We start from the raw sequence: 26,265 nt of genomic DNA on the forward strand, positions 1-26,265 counted from the left end.
CATGTATTATGCAGAATGGTCAGTGGTTAGCCTGTACCTCAGTGGAGAATCTACCGATGCGTATCATTACAAAGTCTCAGTGCTTCCTTGCGTATATTACAAACTTTTGCCTTTTGGTCATTGGTTATATAATATATTAAGTTATTTATAGTCATTTTAATTCAGTCCAACAGCTCATCCCCTCCTGTAATTTTTTTCTGTGTCACAGCCGAATCTGCTGCCCGGAAATGACAGATGGAGAATAGCTCTATGTAGCCGTAGCTAGCTGCCTGCGTTATGCTCTCCCAACTGGACCTTGATTTCTCTTCAACATTTTCATCTGTGCAGCGAAATATAGTAACATCGTCGTTTTATTAATTATACCATGTAGTATCAAAGACACCGTGCCATTAGTGTTCTCTCTTTTTAGCCGCTGTACGTTGGCAGGCACAGGGACGCACAGTCGGTGCATCACCTGTCTGGTCGCGGTAAACGCTGACAGAGCGGTCGGTTTTACGCCTACAATATCTCACGGACGCGCTGTCCGCCAGTTCCAGCAGCAATGGATACAAATGTTCAGAAGCGACGGGAAAATAAGAAGTCGCTGCGCGTGAAAGTTATCAGCCTGGGAAACGCGGAGGTCGGGAAGGTAACCGTGCAGCGTTACTCGGCTGTGTAACTGTTGCGTACTAGTTGGAATTGAATTGGAGTAGGCTTGCTACTTCTGGCAGCCGACGTTTGTTGTTGTCCTGTCCTCCGTGGCGTCATGACGTGACCTCCGAAGTTTGTTTTCCCTCTTAGAGCTGTATTATCAAGCGCTACTGCGAGAAGAGGTTTGTCCCCAAATATCTGGCCACGATCGGGATCGACTACGGCGTTACAAAGTAAGTGAAGCCTTCACTTACCTGACTATTCACCAACATGTAGTAAACGACGGTCGTTTTTGTAAACTAAGCGTGGATTTTACCAGATTAACTCAACACATTAAATTACTGCACTCCATAACGTGGGTTATGGATCATGCAATTATATGCACTTTAAATTTTGGGAGAGTTTGTAGTTCTGAATCCATTTTATTTAATTATTTTTGCCTCCATGTTTTTGCTTTCTTTGCAATCTTTTGCACCTGCAGAGTTCAAGTTCGAGACAGAGAAATCAAAGTTAACATTTTTGATATGGCTGGACATCCATTCTTTTATGAGGTGAGTGAATTGAGGAGGTAGTCAATGTCCCTGGTTTAGCAGTTCATATTTTCTAATCTCCTGTGACAGAGGAAACAGCAGGTAGAACAGAAAGCCATTGGTAAGAAGCGATGAAAGAGTAAAGGCTATTTTAGGAGGTGATTTATGTATATTTGTCACATACAATGTGTATTTCAATGTGTGTGTCTTAACACAATTGTAAAAGGCAATAGCAGCATTTGTGCAGTTTCTAAAGTAGCACTAAAACTATAGTAGCCTACTGTCCACTTACTTTGTTGGGTCAGACAGACTGACTGAAGTAAATCATGCTACAAAACCACTTTAAATCTGAAAATATGATATATACAGCATTATACAAATGGAATATAAACATGTTTATGTAATGCAAAAATACAAAAATGAAATGCAGATATGAATATAATGCATATATTTCTCCAAGCAAAATGTAAGCCAATTATTCAATCAAAGCTATGACAGACATGATACTGCAACTTTTTGAGCTGCAAAGGCTGTTATATATGGAATGCTCCTAATTGGAGCACTTTCAGTGGTGAGGCACAGGGGTAAGATCTTTGAAAATGGGTGAATTAACCTTGTAGATGCTATGTACCCCAGAAATGTAGTCTTTTTATATATGATTTACAATTTATTAAATTTTTTTCTTTATTTATGTAATTGTAAAGGCATCTAAATGAACTTAAATTTAATTCATTGTGTAGGGTGCATTTCGTACCAGAAGGGGGCAGTATACTACATTACACTAAATTCTTCATGTTGAGGATGTAATATAAAAACATTGTATTCAAATGTATGATAAAGTATTGAGGAAGCAAGAATCTTTGGAATCATGGGGTCAAATATCTCTTGATACACTCCTGACTGTAATCTTATTACAGGTGCGAAATGAGTTCTACAAAGATTCCCAGGGGGTGATCCTGGTGTACGATGTAGGGTTAAGGGAGAGCTTTGATGCCCTGGACAGCTGGCTTGCAGAGATGAAGCAGGAGATGGGTTCTCAAGCCAATATGGAGAGTATCGTCTTTGTTGTGTGTGCCAATAAGGTGAGGTGGATTGTTCAATAAAAATAATGATTTAGATAAGGTAATATGGAATATTCAGCTGCATTTGTCATCATATCACAGTACCACACATTCAAAACTGTATGTAAGCTAGTTCTCATTGCTTTTGAAACAATATTTCCACAATATAGATAAGGAGTTCAGACAAATCTGAACTAAGAAGCTCTTCAAATTAGGGTTGGACACATGATCAATATAGTAAACTATCATGTGACATTACCAAATAGAAATGTTGTATTTGTTTATTATATTTACTTTACTTTATTTAGCAGACGCTTTTATCCAAAGCGACTTACAAGAGGAAAATCTCGTTCGATTTCTATAGAATATTGAGTTTACAAACTAAGAGCCCTGATAAGGCTCAGACTTGTCAGTGAAGAGCATGCTCAGCGATTGTTAGGTGCTAGACTAAGAAAAATTATAATGTATTTATACATTTTTGTATTGTTTGTGCAATGTGTACGCATTGAACAAGAGGGTTTTCACCTGCTTCTTAAAAGTGGTGATAGTCTCGGCTAGTCGTGTGGAGGAGGGCAGGTTGTTCCACCAGCCAGGGACAACAACGGAGAACAGAGATGATTGGAATCGGAGACCCCGTGAATAAGGAATTTTTAGTCTCCTTTCGTTTGCAGATCTGAGAGAGCCTGCAGGGGTTTAGCTAGGTAGTAGTGTGTTGATGAAGGAGGGGGCAGTTCCATTTACAGCCCTGTAGGCAAGCATCAAGGATTTGAACTCAATGCGAGCAGCTACCGGGAGCCAGTGGAGGGAGGTAAGAAGAGGTGTAACATGGGTGTATTTTGGCTGATTGAAAATGAGACGGGCTGCCATATTTTGGATCATCTGGAGTGGTTTTATGGTGACTGCAGAGGCTCCAGCCAGGAGAGAGCTACAGTAGTTTGAGTTTGGAGATGACCATTGCCTGGACGAGGAGCTGCGTAGCCTGTTGTGAGAGAAAAGGCCGAATCTTGCGAATGTTGTAGAGAGTGAACCTGCAGGATCTGGAGATCGCAGCAACATGATGGTTCAAACTCAGTTTGTCATCTATCCAAACTCCAAGGCTTTTTGCAGATGCCGTGGGTGTTAACAGTAGCGATCCAATTTGAATTGAAAGGTTTTGCTGAGGAGAATTGTTGCCCGGAAAGATCAGAATCTCGGTTTTTGGATAGGTTGAGTTGGAGGTGTCGCTCAGTAGCATCTTCTGGTGGGAATGACAGATAGAGCTGGGTGTCATCAGCATAAGAGTGATAGGAGAAGCCATGTGATTGGATGATGTGAGCGAGTGTATATTGAGAATAGAAGGGGGCCAAGGACAGAGCCTTGTGGAACCCCTGTGGTTACCCTAGAGAGGACAGATGTCTCACCTCCCCATTGATACCTTGAAGGACCTGTCGTAAAGATAAGAGGTGAACCAATCTAGTACGGTTTCTGTAACTCCTAAATCAGAGAGTGTGGTGAGAAGAATTTCGTGGTTAACTGTATCGAACGCAGCATATAGATCAAGTAGGACAAGGACAGATGATCTGCGGGCAGCTCTTGCAGCACGAAGGTCATCCATCATTGCCAGGAGGGAGGTTTCAGTTGAATGCCCTTTCCTGAAACCAGACTGAAAAGGGTCGAGAAGATCATGCTCGTGGAGAAATGAGGAAAGTTGAGCCAGGACTGCTCTTTCAAGAATTTTTGAAAGAAAAGGAAGGTTGGAGACTGGGCGGTAGCTATCCAGTAGAGACAGGTTTAATGTGGGTTTTTTGAGCAGGGGAGCAATGACAACCTGTTTGAAAGCAGTGGGGAATATTCCTGTTGTGAGTGAGGAGTTTAAGACGTGTGTCAGAGCAGATAATATGGTGGGCTGTATGGACTGAAGGAGGTGTGAGGGGATTGGATCCAGGGAGCAGGTGGTGGGGTGACTAGACTATTTATGTTAACATGAGTTTTATTGGTAACATGAACTAAGTGTATGTGTATTTGAACCTGATTTATGGTTGCCCATAGATATTATCATGTATCATCATCTGCGATAGCTAAGTTTTTTCTTATAAATGTACACCGTCACATTAAAATAGATGGCAAATATGTTAAGGCTTTCATGTATATGTGTGTTAAATATATAAAACAGAGCAGTGTAAAGTTCAATTATATTCTGAGGTTAGTTTCCCTTCTCTCAGGTGGACCTGACCAAGAGGCGTGTGGTGGACGAAAGTGAGGGGAGACTGTGGGCAGAGAGCCGAGGTTTCCACTACTTTGAAACATCTGCACAAAGTGGCGAAGGAATCAGTGAAATGTTTCAGGTGTCCAGTCCATTATTATTATTACACTTGACAGCCCCATGCCAGTATATATTTAATTTATTTATTCATTTTATTTTATTTATAAAGAAACTAATTTATTTGTTGGTTTGGACCTTTGGTTCAGTACTTTGCTTTACATGTAATTTTTTCCCTTTGTCATCAACAGGCCTTCTTCTCTGCTATAACAGACATGTGTGAGAATGGAGGGAAGCGGCCCACGCCAGAGGTCAGTGTAGGCTTTACTAAGGAGCAGGCTGACACAATCCGTCGCATCCGCAACAGCAAAGACAGCTGGGACATGTTGGGGGTGAAACCAGGAGCCACAAGGTGTGTTGAACACATACACCTGAAACACTGGTACAGCTATGATGTTGTACAAAACTTAATGCTTGCAGTAGGAGAGCAGTATAATGACATCAAGTAACCTCAGTAATGGAAAAACATGGAATGTTGAATACGTTCCATGGGACACAGGGTGGTAGTAGCCTAGTGGGTAACACACTCACCTATGAACCAGAAGACCCGGGTTCGAATCCCACTTACTACCATTGTGTCCCTGAGCAAGACACTTAACCCTAAATTGTTCCTGGGAGACTGTCCCTGTAACTACTGATTGTAAGTCGCTCTGGATAAGGGCATCTGATAAATGCTGAAAATATAATGACTGGAAAACGGTATGGAATTTGGTGCAGTCATGTGATTTTTATGCAAGTGAACATTCACATTGTAACACAGTTCTGTCTTTTAACATGATACTTATAAGAAAGTTAACTCAAGATAAACATTATCTCAAGTAAATAATAATCTAAATGTGTCTGATATCATTGTTACTTGTTTTCAAAAAGAAATTAGTAGTAACACAAGATAGTTCTCAAATCTTGTTCTGCCTTTACATCATGTGACAGGAAGTACAACTTTTTGGAGAATGTTTGATTATTGTTGATTGTGAAACTGCTCCTCGGAGCTATTCACAATATAATAATGGAATACGCACTGTGTCGTTCTATGTTACCACAGTGTTACAGTACCATCTCTGCATGAATCCTGTAAAGATTCTGTGTTCCTGCAGTTTAGCCTGTGGATTGCATAGTTTTGCACATTCAGTTGGCAGGCTTGAAAGGCTGTCCTGTAAACCATATAGCTGTCTTGGTGTGTGGAACCTGTGTGGAATGTCAAACTTGAGACTGATACTAAGGATATTTTTTTTAACCTCCTAATAAGGTCTCACAATATAATTAATTAGCAATGCCTTGATATTGATGCATCGTGATTCATCCCATAAATTTACTATATTGTCACATGATGTTTTCAAATACAAGTGTTAAGGACTCGTACACCTGTTGACGCATTGATTTGCTGCAATGAGCATACATGCACATGGCACTACGCTGTGGGCAGAGTTAGTCGTCTGAACCAGTCCTGATGCAGATCAACTTTCCACTGAGCAGACTGGTCCAAGCTCCTGTGGTCCCTTTATTATTTCATTTTGTATTACTAAAAAGCAGTAACGTTTGGTACGTGTAATGTCCTCGTCTCGTGTACGAGTGGTTACCAACATTTACCCGGATGTGGCAGAACTGAGGGGCTGTAAGCATAATAAATAGAGAGTGTGATGGAAACCCCAGCAGAGGCATGAGATTCTCCTTTTCTTCCTGGCGGCCTCTTTTCTCTGCATGCTTCACCAGAGCTTCATCCACTACACAACCCAAACACCTTAAAATCTGAAGCCACAAACACCAGAAAAACACCTGGTTCAGATGTCTGTGGTGTCATTTGACCACAGACTGAGCACGGACTGAAAAAATACTCAATACTCAATACATCACAGTGTGAAACTACGCAGAGTGGTGCTGTAATCAGATCAGGCTACCACAGTCACTACGTGCTCGTACTTTTTAACAGGAATTTTTATGCAGCCAGAACATAATCGATATATATAGTACAGGCCAAAAGTTTGGACACATCTTCTCATTCACTGTGTTTTCTTTATTTTCATGACCATTTACACTTGGTAGATTCTCACTGAAGGCATCAAAACTATGAATGAACACATGTGGGGGAAAAAGGTGAAATAACTGATAACATGTTTTATATTCTAGTTTCTTCAAAATAGCCACCCTTTTCTCTGATTACTGCTTTGCACACTCTTGGCATTCTCTCGATGAGTTCCAAGAGGTTGTCACCTGAAATGGTTTTCCAGCATCTTGAAGGAGTTCCCAGAGGTGTTTAGCACTTGTTTAGCCCCCCCTTTGCCTTCACACTGCGGTCCAGTTAACCCTAAACCATTTTGATTGGGTTCAGGTCCGGTGACTGTGGATTCCAGATCATCTGCCGCAGCAATCAATCACTCTCCTTCTTGGTCAAATAGCCCTTACACAGCCTGGAAATGTGTTTGGGGACATTGTGATAGTCCAACTAAACGCCAACTGGATGGGATGGGATGAGATGGCATGTCGCTGCAGGATGCTGTGGTAGCCATGCTGGTTCAGTGTGATTCCCATTTTTAATAAATCCCCAAAAATGTCACCAGGCAGGTGGAATCCATCTGTTCACCTTTTCTGCATCTCACAAAGACACGGCGGTTAGAAGATCTCAAATTTGGACTCATCAGACCAAAGCACAAATTGGATAGAAATGCAAGGTCTTTTGTGTTACACCTGGGGTGCTGCAGGAAACGGGGAGCGAGTTTGGGGGAGGGGGCACTTGTGGGAGCAATGCAGTTTGCTGGCGGCTCCACAAAGGGAGACACGGCGCACGGTAAAAGAGAAATGACTGGGGTTACTGTTGTGTAGGCAAATGTAAAGATGGCAGAGTGTAGAAGAGTCAAGTGACAATCAGGAAGAATTGTTTTACAATATTAGTGTGAACATAAATAAATGCAATGGAATTGATATACCTTGGTTCTCAAACTGGTTGAGTGCAATTAGATTATTGTTATTGACAGGTTCTGTGTATTTAAATGCTGCATAGTAATTATTAGTATCCTGGCCCGTTCGACTGCAGTATTGATAGGTAGATTACTATGAAAAATAAATAATATTGTACTGTCTTCTATTGACTGATGTTGGCAGCTTCCAGCAGGTGTAGGGCTTATCCTCAGACAAACTCTATTAATAGTGATCTCCACAGTAGGTCACTGCCCTGGTGTGAATGCAGGACACAGGGGAGTAATCGTATGTGAGATCACTAGAGGACACCCAGAATCCAATTAGTGTTCTCCTCTCAGATTAATCAGACCTGTGGCACATGATCAAAGCTGCTGACGTAGTTCAATGCTTGTGCTGGAAGTGGCTTTTATTTTTTAATGGCCTCTCAGCAGGGGCTTTTTTACTTCAGTAGTGATGAAGTCTGCATTTAGGCTAATTTGACATCCATTGTTTTTAAGAGAAGGTGTTTCGGATATAATTTACCCCACTTAATAAGTCTTATTGCGGTAGTTGTATCTTAGTGGGTAACATATTTGTCCATCAACAAGAAGACTGCAAACATACAGATTCAAACCCCACTTACTATCATTATGTCCCTGAGCCATAAATGTAAATGTGTTATTGAATTAGGCATGTATGCTAACATCATGTTTCTCTATTTCTCCCTTGATTGAATCAAAGTGTGGATTAATTTGCCTGTTTGACATGGTGGCATCTATGAGACCGAGATGCTTGTAAGAAAGATCACATTTTCAATAATCCCCATAGCTTAGGTTTGCTATGAGCATACAAAATGCAGAGAAAGGCAGAAGGAACATGGGCATTTGATGTCTTGACAGGGTGTTTGAGAGCTGTCTTTTTAATCAACCACTGTTTCTCTCATTTGGCTTTTCAGGGAAGAAGTGAACAAGGCATACAGAAAGTTGGCAGTCCTGCTCCACCCAGACAAGTGCGTGGCACCGGGAAGTGAAGATGCATTCAAGGCTGTGGTAAATGCCCGCACGTCACTGCTCAAAAATATCAAATAGAACTCTGAATGCTCTGTTATTTCTACTGAACTTTTATTTTGCACTGATGCTTACAGTTGTATTTCATGTGACTGAAGCAAATCAAAGTGTATGTGCCACAGTAGCTTTGATATTACAAATTTACAGGTCTGTGTATTCACTTACCTAATACCCATGGCGTTTACATTTCAAAAACTCGACTGTTTTCCAGTAACAGGATTGTTCAGTAACAGGACTAAATGGCTTAATGGATTTTCCACCACTAGAAAATGACAAAAAATAATTAAACCCTTGCTCACTAAGGGTGATGGGTTAAAAGTAGAGGACATGTTTCGTTGTGTGCACCGTGTGCTGTGCTGCAGTGCATCACAATGACAATCACTTAATTTTCAAAATAGGCATGCACCAATGGAAAATAATCATGATAGATACCAGGCATGTCTAAAGATCTTATTCACTTTACCTGACATAGTTTGCTTGTCATGTAATTGGATGATCTTGTGCTGTATTGTCTAAAATTCATTTTCTTCACTTAGAAAGTATTGGTTTTAAAGTATGACTTGTCTGCGTTTAGCCAATACAGTGCTTGATTGCCTCTTGGTACCAGGGCTAAATGGAGGGATTTTTCCCCCCCAAAGGAACAGTTATCCACTTTAAGTGAATACACTTTTAGTGGACAAGTCATTGTTTACATAAATGTTCCTCAGACTTTTTAAATATTAGTTGCATGTCACAATATGTGTGTGCTTGGATTGCTAGGTTTAAAAAAAAAAATAATAATAATAACAGAAATGTGTGTCTAACCATGATAGAGTTCCATGTATGGATCTAATTATCTTGTGAACAAATTTGGTGTGTATAATGCTTATCACAGCTTCGGTCGTTGCATGTTCTACAAGACTGTTCCTCAAAGCAGGTTGATGTGATGCCATGACTAAAATATAGTGTATGTACAAGAAGCACTAGCACTAGTTTTTGATGTGTTTATGATTTGTAAATATCTTAAGTATAATATGAAAGTGAAAGAAGATTTTGTCCATGGTTTTGCACATTCTACATGAATAAACCTATTATTATCTTCCTTTTTGCATAATTTAGAGAAAATGGAAATTGAATGGAAATTCCTGTATCATACTGTCAAGTTGTTAAAAAGTGGGTTGTCTGTGACATTTTAATATTTGTTTTTAATGGTTTAAAAGGTACAGAGTGCAGGAAATGTCATGTGTCCACTGTATTATGTCTGAAGGGTTTAAAAGAATTGTGTTCCCTTTTCACCCAAAACTAGACAATCAGCTGCTTTTTTTTTTTTTTTTTTACTTATTTGAGCTGCATTAATATTACAGCAGCAAATATCACTTCGATTGCTATGACTATAAGCAGCACCAAATTAAAAACAAATCTACCCCAAATACTTGGCTTTCTTGTAAAATTATGCTTGTGGAAAAATATGTGTCTTCAGAAATGGCTGCACAAATACTGAAGAAGTTACAGATTCTTTTTGTTTTCTATTTTGGCTTCAATAATGCATCCTTCCTACAGGATCAGTGCAGGGCCAATCTTATTCTGCAACTGGAAATGTTTGTTTATATATTATTTTTTTTATTATTTTTCAGTTTGTGAATGCTAGATGCCAAATTTCTGCACATTGTACCTTTAAGTGTCATTTATTTTAGAGAAATTATACTCTAGGCAGTTAAAATTGTTTATTTTCTGAGCAGAGAAGTGGTGCCAATGTGGAACGGTTTTGTCGATGTTTACATTTAATGCAGATTTATATTCTTGGTACTGTTTGCAAAAATATGTAATGGATTTGGCCCTGGAATTCTGTTTATACTCTGTGTTCTAGTTTCCATGTCCAGTAAGACCCGTGCCAACATACTGTGAAGAGATATTTAAGGCGCCTGTTGCTACAGTTTATTGCAAGTTCTACTGTTTGTGAATGTGTTGCGTTTCTTTACCCTACCTGTCCTTTTTCTGTATCCTGTATGTTATAGTCATCTTTTTGTTGGAAGAGTTTTTCTTTTTTGTTTTTTTTTCTCTTGGAATTTGCTGGATTTTAATATTTACTGTTGTTGTCTGTTACATTCTTTATCTTGTAAATAATATCTGTATTAAACTTTATATTGTTTATGTTCCAGTGTCATTTTGATAACTAATGATAACAATAACTAATGAATACGTAATACGAGTACAAATTTGCTAACTTGCACCTTCTGGAAAAAGGAGTCTGCTCTTAAAGGTGTTTACAAGTCAGACAATGGATTTCCATTTTCTATTACATTCATCAGGGCAGCCTCTAATACTGTATTAGATTTTTAGACCTTTAAACCAGGAGCTTTACAGGTGAGTGTTATTATTGTTCTATTGCACTACAATACATGTTCAAGGCATTAAGGAGCCATTTAGCTATAATATCCAACAGTTACATTACAGTAACAATACATTTAAATAATCAATTAGAATGCAAAGGCTTTAGAGTGTCATAAAAGAAAGACGTCAATTTCAGGCAAGAAAATATCAAAACCTGTTAAGTTTCATGTTACAAATTTAGCACATTTTGGCTTTTGTTAAGTGTGGTATAGATAGGTATGTTTTTCATCTTAGAGGTAAATTCAGTTTCCAGCAGTTTAAACTTAAAAATAGACAAAGCAGACATAGTACACTCCCCATAGACATGTAAACAAGGAGGAACTTGTCCAGTATAAAACAGACCATAATGCTTGTGTGGTATAGATTGACAATTCAGTATAATTAAGGTGCAATGTGGGTGGTAACATTAGCGTTTCCCCTCATGGTGTGGGAAGAAACCTTGTCCATTATCAGTCTGCAATTCGAACGTTAACATAATATTAGCATGCTGCCGCCACTCATCAGAGAATCAGTACCAAATTGAGGCAGTGGTGGTTCAGTGGGTAAGGAAATGGAGCCATAATCGGAAGGTTCAAATCCTGAACTGCCAAGGTGCAACTAAGGTCCCCTTGAGCAAGGTGCTGTGCCCACATACTTTCAAGTTCCTCTCCCAAACAGCCAGAGTGTTAATTTTGTGAAAATTAACAGCCCAGTAATAGAATTAGAAATTAGGCCGGTCAAATAGAGTATTGGACTTGTGGGTTCTTCTCTGCCTATATATAATTAGAAATGCTAATATGCATTTTATAAAGGAATGATTTATAGAGAAATATAGCACATTTACTCACTTTCCACTTAGTCCTGGGACATACACAAACCACCACTCACTCACACCCTCACAATTATGGACAATTTAGAGTCATTGATCCACCCATTGTGCTTGCCATTGGAGGAGGAGGAAATTGGAAAACCTGGACAAAACCCAGGCCAACACAAGGAGAGCATGCAAACTCTGCACACACGAGGCCTGAGCCAAACTCATAACTTGTCATATTTATGTCATATTTATATCATATTTATGTTGTTTGATCAACAAATCATATCACTAGAAATGTATTTAATATACAGTACAGTCCAAAAGTTTGGACACACCTTCTCATTCAATGTGTTTTCTTTAGTGGTGGGCCGTTATCGGCGTTAACGTGCTGCGTTAACGTGAGACTCTTATCGGGCAATAAAAAAAATATTGCCGTTAATCTATTCACAAAGTTTGGTTGGGAGCTGGGTCTATACTACGCAAGCTATTGTGCCGGAGTTAAATGGTTACACTAGATTATTTCTAGTATATTTCTTCTTTCTTGTGTCTTTTAGTTTCTTGTTTTCTAAAGACTTTTATTTTGTTTTTGAGACCCGTTTCAGGTCACACATGGCGTGAGCTGTGAGAGGTGTGTGGGGTTTGTGTGCAAAAAGTTATTTCTTTCATTTTAATTTATGTACATATTAGGAATATTTTGCATGTGTGTTATTTTGTGAATATTTTTTATTTCTTTTAATACTGTATATTGTAGGGAGAGGTGCAGAAAGACGTGATGTGTGACGCGATGTTATGATGCGATGTTATGATGCGACCTTGCTTTTTGTACAGAATACACTTTGCACAGAAAATCTCTTGGGTGTCAGCTCATCATTTGTGGTTCAAGAGACGAAATCAAAAAGTTACACAACTCAGAAGAAGAACCGCTACACTATGATGACCTTGATATTTCACCTTGATATTTTAGCGCGGATGTATACCTAGCCGAATAGCACTGTAAGGGGCGAGAACGAGTCTTCGAACTGTGAAATTACCACATCAAACGTGGATGCAGCTATTTAACTGAATAAACAGTTGGTAAACACAAGTACATCTTATTGAACATAATTTATTTTCATCACCAATTATCATAGTAGAACAGTTTTCTCAAGCAGTTTGTGATGCATTTTGGAAACATGAGATGAGCCCCTGTCTAATGCGCCACCTGGCTTGAGAAACCCGTTCTCAAAGACTTACTTTTAGTCATTATTTGGGTAGCACACATATTCTGAATGCCTTCGGTAGAATTCAAATGAGCCATTTTAATCTAGATTAATTTTGCTTACTCTAGATTAATCTAGATTAATTCCAAGATTACAGTGAGATTAATCTAGATTAAGAAAATTAATCTATGCACACCTCTAGTTTTCTTTATTTTCATGACCATTTACATTAGTAGATTCTCACTGAAGGCATCAAAACTATGAATGAACACATGTGGAGTTACTTACTTAACTTAAAAAAGTGGAGACCTGGCCTCCACAGTCACCGGACCTGAACCCAATCCAGATGGTTTGGGGTGAGCTGGACCGCAGAGTGAAGGCAAAGGGGCCAACAAGTGCTAAACACCTCTGGGAACCCCTTCACGACTGTTGGAAAACCATTTCAGGTGACGACCTCTTGAAGCTCATCGAGAGAATGCCAAGAGTGTATTTCACTTTTTTTTTTTTTAAGTACATAACTCCACATGTGTTCATTCATAGTTTTGATTCCTTCAGTGAGAATCTAACATTACAATCTAATGTAAATGGTCATGAAAATAAAGAAAACACATTGAATGAGAAGGTGTGTCCAAACTTTTGACCTGTACTGTATACATATTAATTTGATGTTTCTCTTGTTAATGAGAACGAGGTCACACAGTGAGAAGATGGACAGTCATTTCTGCAGCTGGAGGTTTTCCTTCAGAATATAAGGTTTGTGTGATATTTTTAAATTGAGCATGCAGTAAGATTCATCACACTTGTAAAGTCTGGTGTAATGTAATGTAATTCTGCAGCAGGAAATGAGAATTCAGTTGCACAGTTTCAAGCAGAAATTAGATTTTAATTTTTAAAAATGTGGAAATTGCCTGTTACTAATTTAATTACTCCAGGTGCATAAAAATCATATAATGATTTGTACATTATAAACAGGAAAATGCTAGTGGCATTTTCTTTCTTGTCCTAATTTTTGTTCAATCCTGTTTAAATGTATTTTTCTTCACTGGCTTTGTTGTAACTAAGCATGAATTTCTGCATCCTCCATGAATGTCTTTGTTTTGTAAGCAAATATTATTTTGGGAACCTGGAAACTGAGAGGTACAGTGCGTACAATGTGTGTGTGGCACAGATGGCTGGGTTTGGTGGATTTCTGACCACATGCACGTTATTCGCAATTAGCCAGATCAGTGGCAAGCACTTCATCCAGCTTATGGGCCATGTTGCCTGAATCAGCTCACCTGCTCAGCATTCTAAACCCCAGCAATACCCCCGGGTCAGGGGTCAGCCAATCAGATCATGCCACCACGACAGAAAAAAAGTCCCTGCCCTGTCAAGACCTATATGCCAGTCTGATCAAGCCATGACACTCCCAATAGTGATTCAGTCCGCATCTGCTCTTTGCTTTTGCTTCTGTAGACCTACACGTCTTGGCTGCTGAGTAAGTAATCCCATACAGAGCCAATGCAGATCTGTCAAAGCTCATTTGTACGGTAGTGAGTTGTTCCGCAAAGGAGGAGACCCTTTTCACCTGCTTGGGAACCAGTTTCCATCTTTGGGAAAGTGGGGCATTCTTGTGGATTAACCCTGATGGACAGATTGCATCCTTCTACTGAGCAGACATGAGAAACATGATGGCTTTCTGGCCATCTGCTCGGCACCTGACATCCTTCCTTCAGGATGGGAGCGCACAGGAGAATCCTCATTTGCTGTAATGGACCGTCGGTGAAGAGTCAAAATTCCTCTTCTTCTCCAGGGACAATCACTTGAGGTACTGTGAAGAAAAATGGACTTAATGATGGATCAGAAGAATGATCTCAAGAAAGGATTTGATTGTTGAAAGTAATTGAGAAGAAACTGAAGACTGTCTATGCAGGAGATTTGCTGTGAAATAGGGGTTCATATGGATTTCTCACCACGCTACGCCGCTGACAGGAATTCGTAAGACAACAAATTTGGATTATACACTTGGATTTTATCCATTTTTGAACATCAACCTTTCTTTTGTGTTAATGAACCAGCCCTAGACCAGAAGCCTGCTGCATCTACTGAAATAGGTTCATTCTGACACATTTCCTATGAATTATTTGTCCAGATTGACAGAATCTTTGATTGAGATTGACATAGTGTAGATCAATATGACACTTGATTGTAAAATTATCCCACCCAATGTGAGGGTCCGCTGCATCCGCTGTGGATGCCGGCATGCTCTGTCACACAGTTCTGGTGACTTGCTGTGTGCCGTGTGAGGTGAGCTGTTGTGGCAGCATGGCAATGTCTGAGGAGGTGCGGAGCTCCAGCGACGTTACACTTCAGCCCCCGGCCTGCTCGGCAAGCGCCGTCTCCCCCAGCCTTAAACGCAAGCAGCTCAAGTGGCAGAATGCTGTGCGACACATCCTCAACCAGAGGGACATGCGCTCGGCTGGCGCCACTCACAAGATCATTGTCACCGACGCCTACATTGATGACATCAACCGGCAGATACGCAACAAAATGGCACGGGGCGCGGGCATGCACAAGCGCCGTTCCTCTGCAGCCCGCGTGCACCCGGCACGCGATCGCAACTCCACCAGCACACAGAAAAGCACCGACTCCATCAGCGATGCCGACTTCTTCATCAGCTGGGGCCCGACTCTCTGGGGAGTCTTCCTCCCCACGCTTCACCACGTCTTCAAGTCCGAGGACCTGGAAAAGCTTTACCAGCACTTCTCTTCCCACCAGCGACGGATCTCCCTGGTGGTCACCAACGTCATCGACATCGTCACCAAACTCCACATCATCTTCATTTACCTGGCCGTGGCACCCGAGATGGTGGACTCGCTTAGCGGCTGGCTGGCAGGTCTCTTCATGGCCCTGGGTGCCGTCTTGTGCGTCCTGGTTCTGGCCTGCAAGGGCACCATGTCACCCGAATACCTGCGGTACGCCGGCCTGGCCAGCTGGCTGTCCCAGACAGTGCAGGTGCTGGGAGGTTTGGTGAATGGACTGGAGAAGGACCAGTCCTGGTATGTGCTCTTTACACTCTTTGCGACCTATACACTCCTTCCCCTGCCTCTTCTCTGGTCCATCTGCACCGGCACAGTTACTGCAGCACTGCACCTCCTGGTGGAAACCATAAGCAACTACAATGATGTTGAACTTGTCAGAAAGGTAAAAGTCTGCCGAAAAATACCTAAATAACAGTCGTTAAAAAGTTTATTATCTCCATGAATGTAAACTCTATACTCTGGTAGTATTTTAAAATAAATAAGAGATCTGAATTAGGATCTGGTCATTTTGTATTTAAAATGATTATAACTGTGCGGGAGTTGCAGGTGCTTTCAAAAGGGCTGCTGTATGTGGGCATGAACACAGCAGGACTCTTCATTCATTACCTCTCAGACCGAGCCCAGCGCCAAGCCTTCCTGGAAACACGACGCTGCATTGAGGGCCGGGTGAGGCTGGAGAAAGAGAACCAGAGACAGGTCAGGCCTCGATGAGCTTAAGGAATAGATTCTAGCAATGTCCTGAAACAGGGAAATGTAAAGGCTGATGCCCACTTGCTGCAGGAACGTCTAGTTATGTCCATCCTGCCTCGTTTTGTGGCCTTGGAGATGATAGCAGACATGAGTGCCATGGAAGACGAGCTTCTATCTCAGCAATTCCACAAGATCTACATCCATCAGTATACAGACGTTAGGTACCCCATCTCCATTTCATGTGTAAAAATAATCTTCTAACTAGGCTGCAACCTGCATTGTAATTGAATATGTGTCAATTTGTAGTTAGTGCTCAACATCAAATGTAGTCAGTCCCCGTAGTGCATAAACAGGGTGAATTTTCTTTTTGTCTCAGTATCCTGTTTGCTGATATAAAGGGCTTCACTTCATTGTCAATGACCATGTCTGCCCAGGAGCTGGTGCGCACTCTCAATGAGCTGTTTGGTCGCTTTGATCGCCTGGCTGAGGTGAGAGATTGAAGCTGCATTAATGGCAAAAGAAAACATATGGCACTATCTTTGAGCTACCCCTACACACTTAGGTTTTTGCTTGTTAAAGTTAATAAAGAACCGCTTGGCAGCTATCTGTAAGAAACTACCTAACATTCACTGGGAAGATGATCTTTAATTATCTTAAAGTTTAAAGTTAAAAAATTGGAGGTGTCTAATGATTGGCCGCTCTCGCACACGCTACTTTCACGTTTTAAACCTGCATTTGACAGTACGTCACATGCGCAAATATTACGTTCCTTTCTTTATAGATCAATTTCTTTCTTTACATGTCTATTTATGTTTTCTACATCTGTATGTAAATCCTCAGGCCGTTTTGGACCTTGTATAAGTGAATAAGCCCCATGCTTAGCAGATAGCGCTGCACTTACAGTGCTAACAGATGACTTGTAATAAAATATCCAGTCTACCTGGCAACGCTCAGTAAGCAATCAGAATCTAGATTCCCCTCCCTGCATGTTTATTGTGAATTAATTTGTACTCTGTTGTACTAAGAGGATTGTCCTATGGCTTACAGGATCACCACTGCATGAGGATTAAGATCTTGGGTGACTGTTATTATTGTGTTTCGGGTGTGCCAGAGCCCGAACGTGCTCATGCCCGGTGCTGTGTGGAGATGGGGCTTGACATGATCAACACTATCCGGTGTGTTATTACGTGATGTGGGGAAGCTCTGTACACATCAGCAGATCAAGTACAATACTGTGGAACTATTAAATAGCATTAAATAATTATGCCTGATGAAGGCTTATGTTCTTTGGTAATAACTCGGGATAGTTTTTCTTTAGATTTGTCCGTAAAGAGATGAACCACGATGTGGATATGCGTATTGGGATCCACTCTGGCTCAGTGCTCTGTGGAGTCCTGGGACTGCAGAAGTGGCAGTTTGATGTGTGGTCCTGGGATGTAGATATTGCTAACATGCTGGAGGCAGGGGGACTACCAGGGTAAGCAGAATGTTTCATTTGAGCAAAGTTAAAGAAATCAGGCAAAGAGCTGAGTTGTATCACTGTCTCTAATTCAGGAGGATCCACATCTCACAGGCCACCAAGGACTGCCTGGGTGGCATCTACGAGACAGAGGAAGGGTGTGGATGTGAGCGCAATGAGTTCCTCCGCAAACACAAAATCGAGACTTACCTGATCTGTCATACCCCTAAGGAGGATGTGGAACCTCCCAAAGTCAGGAGGCCAAGCAGAGAGGACACATCATGGAGCACAGAATTGCCTTTTGACAACATCATTGGCATGAACTGCGTGAGTTACTGATCCCATTCTTAACGGAAATGTATTTATCTTGTCATTGGTAAATGTTAGTATGAACACCAGGTGTTTGAGCTATTCTTTACACAGAAATAAATGTCTAGAGATTTTCAATTAAATTGTCTTGAGATAAGGGTATATGTGTGGTTGGTGTTTAAGCAACCATAGTATTTTAAGTGGCCTGTTCACAGTAAAATATTTAGTCGCTGGCACTGTCACAGTTAGGACATTGTCTTCTGTTCTATAGATCTTGGCCACTTTCACTAACGGCTCATTGGTGCAGTTGCCCAATCAGTTGGCTGCAGGCCACTCTGGCTCACGTGAGATCAACAAGCGCATCAAGCAGTCCATCGAGGTGCGCAGCAGTGAACGTATGAGGAAAGAACACATTACCCCATTTACACTGGTCTTCAAAGACAGCAACATTGAGGGCAAGGTGACTGGATGGATTGACACCATTATAAGGTTTGAACTGTTGTTTCTTAGGTTATAGCTGATGGTATTGTTTATCTGAACCTTCTTGTCCCAGTTCTCCCAAATGAGGGATGAGATGTTCAAATCCAACTTGGCTTGCTCTTTCCTCATCTTGCTTTTCATCATGGCGGTCCAGGCACTCATTCCATCTCCACAGTGAGTTTTCATTATTTGTGTGTCATGTATTCTCATCTATCCCATCCCATTGTTAGCCAGCTAATATGTTCTGGGCAAACTGTCTTTGTCACCAAAAATATTAGATTGGATGCTTAATGACTTTTGACATGAGAATGCAAAATCTGATCATGCTTTTCTTTTGGACCCGGACTACAAGCCTCCAGGCATAATCCCTGAATTTGAGTTTATCCATCCTGATCCAAACTTGAGCTAATTAGTCTAATCATGCGAACCCAGGTGCTCTCTGAATAGGGGCTATGATCATCTTCTCTAGGAACAGACTGATTTCACTTTATTTTTGACTGTTGGATGGTATAATTTGAATTGAATTGTTCCCATAAATGTTGTTATTCACGTGTTGAACTATGTAAGAAAAAATCTACCCCATTCTCCCTCTTTCTCTTTCCAGGCTCAGTCCAATGGTGGTTCTGTTCTCTGTGTTCCTGCTGGTTTATGCAATGTTGTTGATGGTCACCCTGGCTGAGGAGTTCAAGTGCTCTCCTGTCCCACTGCAGCACCTCTGCTGCTGGATCCATGAGACCAAAAGTGTACGCAACATCCTCACTCTGGCAGCCATCGGCTTAAACTTTGGTGTGGCGTCTGCAGACATTGTGAGTGTCACATCTGGAGGTTAAATACAAAAACTACATTTACATTTACATTTACATTTACAGCATTTATCAGACGCCCTTATCCAGAGCGACTTACAATCAGTATTTACAGGGACAGTCTCCCTGGAGCAATTTAGGGTTAAGTGTCTTGCTCAGGGACACAATGGTAGTAAGTGGGATTCGAACCCGGGTCTTCTGGTTCATAGGCGAGTGTGTTACCCACTAGGCTACTACCACCCTCTTACTAAACTAAAATGAAAAAGAACAGAGCTCATGTTCTGAATTGGAAAATTCATATGCCATAAATGCCATGCTATGTGCCATATTTTGGTTTACAGGAGTACATGTTAAATCTTGTGGATTTTTTCTGCTTCCATTACAACTGAAAAAGGGGGAAAAAACAGTACATTTATTTGTGCCAGCTCATTGTTCGCTCATTGGCACATTTTTGTGTATATGTTATGCAGCTGTGGTGTAACACTGTGGAATCTGAACGTGAAGAACACAACACCAGCACAGAACAAGAGATGAGCAGATGGCCCATCGATATTTGCACTCATCCTGAGGTGATCCAACTGTAAACCAACTGTTCCTTGTAGCACAACTGCAACTGGTCAGAACTCTAATCTCCCTCTCCTTCCATTTCAGATCTTTGTCTTGAGCGGTGTGATCGCCATGGTCACTTGTGCAGTATTCCTGAGGCTCAGCTGTCTGCTCAAACTAGCAGTGCTGATGTTGGTCATCGCTGTTTACACGTATCTCATAGAGGTGGCATTCCATGTTCTCTTCATCCGTGAGCACCAGAATGGCCAGTTTCAGTGGTAAAGTCTACATTTAGATATACTACATTTATCCATAGTTACAGGGACAACCCAGGATTAATTGTCTTGTCCAGGGGACACATTTCGTTGTGTGCTGCACTGCAGTGTTTCACAATGACACATTTCGTTGTGTGCTGCACTGCAGTGTTTCACAATGACAATCACATCACATCACTTCACTTTCAAATGACCACAAAGTCACAGATTCCCCATTTGTGGGAATTTGAAGTGAAGTGATGTGATTGTCATTGTGAAACACTGTAGCGCAGCACACAACAAAATTTTTACCCATCACCTCAGTGGGCAGCCATGACAGGCGCCTGGGGAGCAGCGTGTGGGGACGGTACTTTGCTCGATGGCACCTCAGTGGCACCTTGGTGGCTCGGTATTCGAACCGGCAAACATCTGATTTTGGGACCGCTTCCTTAACCGCTAGGCCACCACTGCCCCATCTGGTTCATAGGCTAATGTGTTACCCACTACTACCATCCTCTCTAGAACAAGAGTAGTTTCAAAATGTTTCTTCTCCAGGAATATAGGGGAGAAGGATATTGCTGCCATGGCTTGTGCCATGATTATTCAAGAGTGTTTACAGGAGGGTTCTTCAGCTCTGGACCATAAGTCATTTTTCAGGTGGTTACTGATTCTGATTGGTCACAGAGGCTTCACACCTGACTGCAAAGGAAACTGCAAAGTCACCAGTACCAAACATCAAGGGCCATGAGTTGAAGAACCTTGCTTTAAAACTTGATGATCTTACAGTCCCACATAGCACATATATGACATGTTCTTGTGTTTCTGCATTTGTCAACGTCAAGGTCTCAGTATCTCAGGAGAAAGGGCATCTCGGTGTTACTCATGGCTATGTTTGTGGTGGCCGTCCTCTACAACAGTAGACAGGCAAGTCTTTCAGATATAGTTTACTGCCCACCAGATCAGAGTGACTCAGTTCCCTCTTCCCTCAGTTGGAGACAACAGCCAGACTGGACTTCTTGTGGAGGCTACAGGCCAGGAAGGAAGTAGAGGACATGAAGGAGCTCCGGGAGCACAACGAGTGCCTCCTCTACAACATTCTGCCATCCCACGTGGCACAGCACTTCCTAGAGAGAGACCGCAACAATGAGGTACCAAATCTACGGCTCTGCATTTTTCTATAAAATCTTGTTTCTGCATGAAACTCAGCAACTCTCTAAGCAGTTATTTTAGAGGAGTGTGAGCCAAGTATTTTTTTTTTGCTTATTCTCTTCAAATGCCAGGATTTATACTCTCAGTCTTATGAAAAAGTGGGGGTCATGTTTGCATCCATTCCTGGGTTCACTGATTACTACGAACAGAAAGAGCTAAATCATCAAGATGTGGAGTGTCTCCGGCTTCTCAATGAAATTATAGCTGACTTTGATGAGGTAAAAAAAAAAAAAAGGTAAGGTAAAGAGTCTTTGAATACACTTGAATACACTTGAATATCATGACTATTGTTCTCTCAGCTGCTTGATGAGTCCTACTTTCAAGAAATTGAGAAAATTAAGACCATTGGCAGCTGCTACATGGCTGCATCAGGCTTATCTCCTGACAGACAGGCAAGTGCCAAGATTTAGATGGTAACATTTGATTTGTATTGCTCATTGTGACCCTCCAACTCATATGCTAATCTGAGAACTGTCTCCTGATTTTCCTGTAGGCAAGTTCAGATGAATGGGGTCATCTGAGTGAACTTGTGCTGTTTGCTTTAGCCATGCAGGAGACCCTGAGAGAAATCAACAAGATCACCTCCAACAACTTCCAGCTTCGCATTGGTGGGTGTACTACCAGCATTGACTCTGCCTTTTTTGTCATTTGTACATTTGATTTTGGTTCTTGCAGAGGACATGAACCCAGCATGCTCCAAAGCCTCCGCGCAACTTGCCACTGCTACAGTGAACAAAATCCCTTGAGTAAATTACTCGCTGTTGGAGTTTACTCAAGACAGATGCTAATAGGCTTACACTTGGCTGTCTGTCTAACAAGATTACATTTTACGTCAATGTTTCTATGTCATTGCTTCACAATTAGTCTGAGACATGGCACATAGGAGACAGATCAACCATAACATTATAAATATCTGAAGGAAATAACATTAAACATCTTGTTACAATGACACCAGGCATGGGGTGAGATGTATTAGGCAGCAGGTGAAAATTTTGTTCATAATGTTAAATAGTTAAACAGATGTTAAACAGACAAGATAATGCATCCTTGCAAGAATAGTTTGATGTTTGTTGACTTAACCTCCAAAACCTCCCAACTTCTCCAAATCTCAATTTTCACCCGACGATAAGTTGGGCTGAATCTCAGCTTGATCATGTGTTGTGTCTCCTATAGTGTACCCAAAGTAAAGAGCACTGATTACCCAGATCATAACCAGATCATAACCAGATCACGATCAGATGATCAGACCTGTTTGAGATTTTTCGTACTTTGTCCTCACTTCGCATGTGCGATAGACAGAACTGAAGTACAAGCAGCAGCACATGGCAACTTGTGTTAGATACACACCAGCCTTTTCGACTTGGCCTCTCCCAGTTATCATGACAGGAACAACAGAGACTAAATATGGCTGATTGGTAAACATTGAACACTTTTACTTGATCGTGTATACTGAGTTTTTTTAATGAACCCTTATTTTTAACAAATGCCATAGGTATTGCACACGGCCCTGTGGTTGCGGGCGTCATTGGTGCCACAAAACCACAGTATGACATATGGGGAACGACTGTAAATCTTGCAAGCCGCATGGACACTACTGGAGTGAGAGGCCGCATCCAGGTACCCGAGGCGACCAGTAGGATCCTGGCAGAGCATGGCTTTAAGCTCCAGCTTCGGGGGGACATCTACGTTAAAGGAGTGAGTGAACGACAGGGCAGTGTGCGAACGTACTTTGTCAGCAGTCGTGAGCAGCATTCCAGCTACATGGAGAGGAGCATTAGCCGTTCGGTTCCTCATGGACGCAACACCCTGTCTGCCGTTGTCTTTGCTCTCGTCCAAGCACGGAAGAGAGAGAAGTTAAGAGAGGAGAATGGAGGCTTTCATATTCTGGAGGTGTAGCAATAAACAAAACCAGCCTCACCGTTCTCCTCCTACAGACACAGGACTCATCTCACCTCCAGGACTCACCACAAGAAATTTTCAAATGTGTGCAGAGCTTTGTTCTCACTGCAGCAAATCATGGACTTAATGAAAGGTTGTTACACTAATTATATATATTTGTGTACGTTTTAAACCACTTTATTCATCAAGATTTGTAAACTCAAATATAACTGTGAAGATGGGACAAAATCCACATTCAAAGTGAAGTGATTGTCATTGAGATAAACTGCAGCACAGAACATGGTGCACACAGTGAAATTTGTCCTCTGCTTTTAACCCATCACCCTTAGTGAGCAGTGGGCAGCCATGACAGGCACCCGGGGAGCAGTGTGTGGGGATGGGGACTCTGGTGAGCAAATAGTGAACTTTCATACTGCCTTTGTCACAGAGTGTCAAAATGAGAAAGCGCATTCAGAGGACATCAATTGTGGACATCAATATCCACTTAATCCACACTAGCCAGACCACTGCAGTTTTTCTACAGTTCAAACAAGCATTATGCCTACTAATAGATTTGTCTGTTGAAATACTTAATTACCTAAATAACTTTAATGAAACTACTGGTCAAACAATCTTTTCATAATGACCAAAGATTATTCAGGTGTATGTACTATTTTTATATATTGTCTGCATGAAGCACTCTGGTTGTTAACACAAAATGCAGTGATTATGATCATTTAAGCCATTCTGGTCTGTTTCTAATTATTTACTGGTGTGAATTTCACAATGCCATTCACTTTAGTGCACTTATGTAAAATTATTTCAAAGACAGCTATCTGGTTTTGAATTATTCTATGCCCAGGCCTCATAAACACATTTTTTTATTTACTGTTTATCAGTACTGAATCGTTACTGAATATCATTTAGAGAAACAATGTCCTGTATGATCACATATTAAATATGATGTTTGCCTGTACATTTCATTGAATAGATTCGTTGGATTTTGTTTAAAACCTTAAATGACGCATTTTTATTCCTAGAATGAGGTTTATCTTTAATTAGTTGTAAGAAGTGGTATCATGGGAGCAAAGCACTAGGCAGTCGGTAACACAATGTTTAAGAGACATTCTTGAAGTTGTGAAATACTTTTTTCTCTATATTGGAAAATGAGCAGCGCATTATGGTCCCTGCATCCTACAACCAAGAACTGCACATCTGCCCATTCTTCAGCATGTACACCTGCAGTCTTCAGTTGACCTGAGCTTCAAAATCAGACCACAGATCTGGCCTGATTACAGATCTGGTAGGTTTTAATGAATGAACATGGCATGTGGGCCCACATGAAAACTAAAGCATGAATCATGCACCCAAGGCAGGAATGACAGAGAACATGGAATGGATTCATTTACAAGATGGAAACAATCAAGGTGATCAGTGACTATAAGACTATGCAAACACAAAATTCAGAACGACCCATGACTTTCTATGCATTGAAATACACCATATCTAATCATTTACAGCCTTCTTCACTTGTATTATTCACATTTAAATTGACACCTCTGTTAATTGTGTGGCGTGACTACTGCTGATCCCTTAAGTGTGATTTTGCAAATGAAGATGCCACTATATAAACATTCTTGCAGCTTCTTAATTCCACAGATTCTGTTTCCTTCACACAGCATCCTCTGTAGAACCAATCATCACACACTTAGAATGAGGGACAGTGTCAGGTATGTGCTCTTCATCATCCCACATTGGTCATGGTGACGGTCAGGTGGTTTAAATTCTCTCAGCAGGACCCTGAAATCACACCAGAATCCCCATGTCTTGATTGTTCATTGGGCCATTGGGTTGAAGTAGCCAAGTGGGTAACATTCGCCCATGAACCAGAAGACCCGGGTTCGAATCCCACTTACTTGTGTCCCTGAGCAAGACACTTAACCCTAAGTTGCTCCAGGGAGACTGTCCCTGTAACTACTGATTGTAAGTCGCTCTGGATAAGGGCGTCTGATAAATGCTGTAAATGTAAATGGGTTAAATATGAAATGCTGATATGGAATGCAGCTATGACTAGCTTTCATGTTATAAGTAATCAGTTCTGGATCACAACTATGAATTCAAATCATTTTATTTGCTCAGTTATAGTTTTTCTTACATAAGTCAGACTATGAGAAGGTTACAAGTTAGTCTAAGTATAGTATAAAGAGGAAAGTCTTAAGCTGCCATTTGAAAATACTCAGCAACTAAGCTGTTCTGACCTTAAAGGGAAGTTCATTCCACCATCTAGTGGCCTGTGAGGCAGGAATGTCCACGTCTAATTGGGTGAGCTCAAGATGGCAGGGTGGAACAGCAGGCGGTCATTTTCAGGTCAACTCTAGATCAACATATATATTCACAATTTACCATTTCATAAGAAAAAGGACATGACTCAAATCATACAAAGAACACTTATACATTAACAAAATAAACACAGCACACAAACACTTCCCCCTCCATCAAACACCATTTTCCCCTGTCCCAAGCTGACCTAGAAAGGCACTATTCTCACAGGGCGCGCGTTTCCATGGCGAACATTTCTGGTGCCAGAGCAGAAAAAAACACACTGAAAACATGAACAGTGTGTATGCGTACTTGTTGGAACTTTGGATGAATAATGAAGCTGAAGCACCTCACTGTTCGATGGGATGGTTAACAAGTAAATAAATCAATGAAACTGGTAACCTATGGTGTGTTGTGTTTATTTGAGAAAGCTCAGCTAATTACTACAACAGGGGATGTGTAGTCAATATAAGTGGTGTCCTTGGCACCCATGCAGAAAATAACCTAACCTAAGCCCATAATACACTGACAACATACACCATACAGTTAAAAAGTTCCCAAACTTTTTACATTTCCTCCCCCCTCTGAAGACTTATCATTGGGGTAACAAGACAGGAAGTCCAATACCAGGTTTTGCTGACCTACCCTGTAATTTACCCCAAACCGATATTGC

At 41.1% G+C, this 26,265-nt stretch overlaps 2 protein-coding genes across 3 annotated transcripts; both read left to right on the forward strand.

Moving 5' to 3' along the window:
• Positions 1-208: 208 nt before the first annotated feature.
• dnajc27 (DnaJ (Hsp40) homolog, subfamily C, member 27) lies at positions 209-11,990 on the forward strand. Its single transcript, XM_029000530.1, has 7 exons — positions 209-628; positions 781-863; positions 1,112-1,181; positions 2,078-2,242; positions 4,423-4,545; positions 4,712-4,872; positions 8,368-11,990. Exons 1-7 carry the CDS (start codon positions 542-544, stop codon positions 8,498-8,500), a joined length of 822 nt encoding a protein of 273 aa, XP_028856363.1. The 5' UTR covers positions 209-541; the 3' UTR covers positions 8,501-11,990.
• Positions 11,991-13,875: 1,885 nt separating this feature from the next.
• On the forward strand, positions 13,876-24,254 carry LOC114787481 (adenylate cyclase type 8). 2 transcript variants are annotated; one of them, XM_028975059.1, is made up of 18 exons: positions 13,878-16,027; positions 16,192-16,341; positions 16,426-16,556; positions 16,712-16,823; positions 17,383-17,510; positions 17,654-17,812; positions 17,890-18,121; positions 18,375-18,563; positions 18,657-18,757; positions 19,188-19,389; positions 19,857-19,955; positions 20,038-20,210; positions 21,029-21,110; positions 21,176-21,334; positions 21,467-21,613; positions 21,695-21,787; positions 21,889-22,003; positions 22,888-24,254. In XM_028975059.1, the coding sequence occupies exons 1-18, from the start codon at positions 15,086-15,088 to the stop codon at positions 23,289-23,291; spliced, it is 3,618 nt and encodes a 1,205-aa protein (XP_028830892.1). In that variant the 5' UTR covers positions 13,878-15,085; the 3' UTR covers positions 23,292-24,254. The 2 variants fall into 2 exon arrangements, with proteins under 2 accessions (XP_028830894.1, XP_028830892.1); XM_028975061.1 differs by lacking the exon at positions 18,657-18,757 and having other exon boundaries at positions 13,876-16,027; positions 18,375-18,592.
• Positions 24,255-26,265: the final 2,011 nt, after the last annotated feature.

The sequence above is a fragment of the Denticeps clupeoides genome, chromosome 1 (genome assembly GCF_900700375.1).
Source record: "Denticeps clupeoides chromosome 1, fDenClu1.1, whole genome shotgun sequence".
NCBI lineage: Eukaryota > Metazoa > Chordata > Actinopteri > Clupeiformes > Denticipitidae > Denticeps > Denticeps clupeoides.

Coding starts and splice junctions, on each gene's coding strand:
- dnajc27 (XM_029000530.1), top strand. CDS start 542: ATGGATACAAATGTTCAGAAGCGACGGGAAAATAAGAAGTCGCTGCGC. Junction 629..780: donor GAAACGCGGAGGTCGGGAAG/GTAACCGTGCAG, acceptor TTTCCCTCTTAG/AGCTGTATTATCAAGCGCTA. Junction 4,873..8,367: donor GTGAAACCAGGAGCCACAAG/GTGTGTTGAACA, acceptor TTGGCTTTTCAG/GGAAGAAGTGAACAAGGCAT.
- LOC114787481 (XM_028975059.1), top strand. CDS start 15,086: ATGCTCTGTCACACAGTTCTGGTGACTTGCTGTGTGCCGTGTGAGGTG. Junction 18,122..18,374: donor ACATCATTGGCATGAACTGC/GTGAGTTACTGA, acceptor TCTGTTCTATAG/ATCTTGGCCACTTTCACTAA. Junction 20,211..21,028: donor CAGAATGGCCAGTTTCAGTG/GTAAAGTCTACA, acceptor GTCAACGTCAAG/GTCTCAGTATCTCAGGAGAA.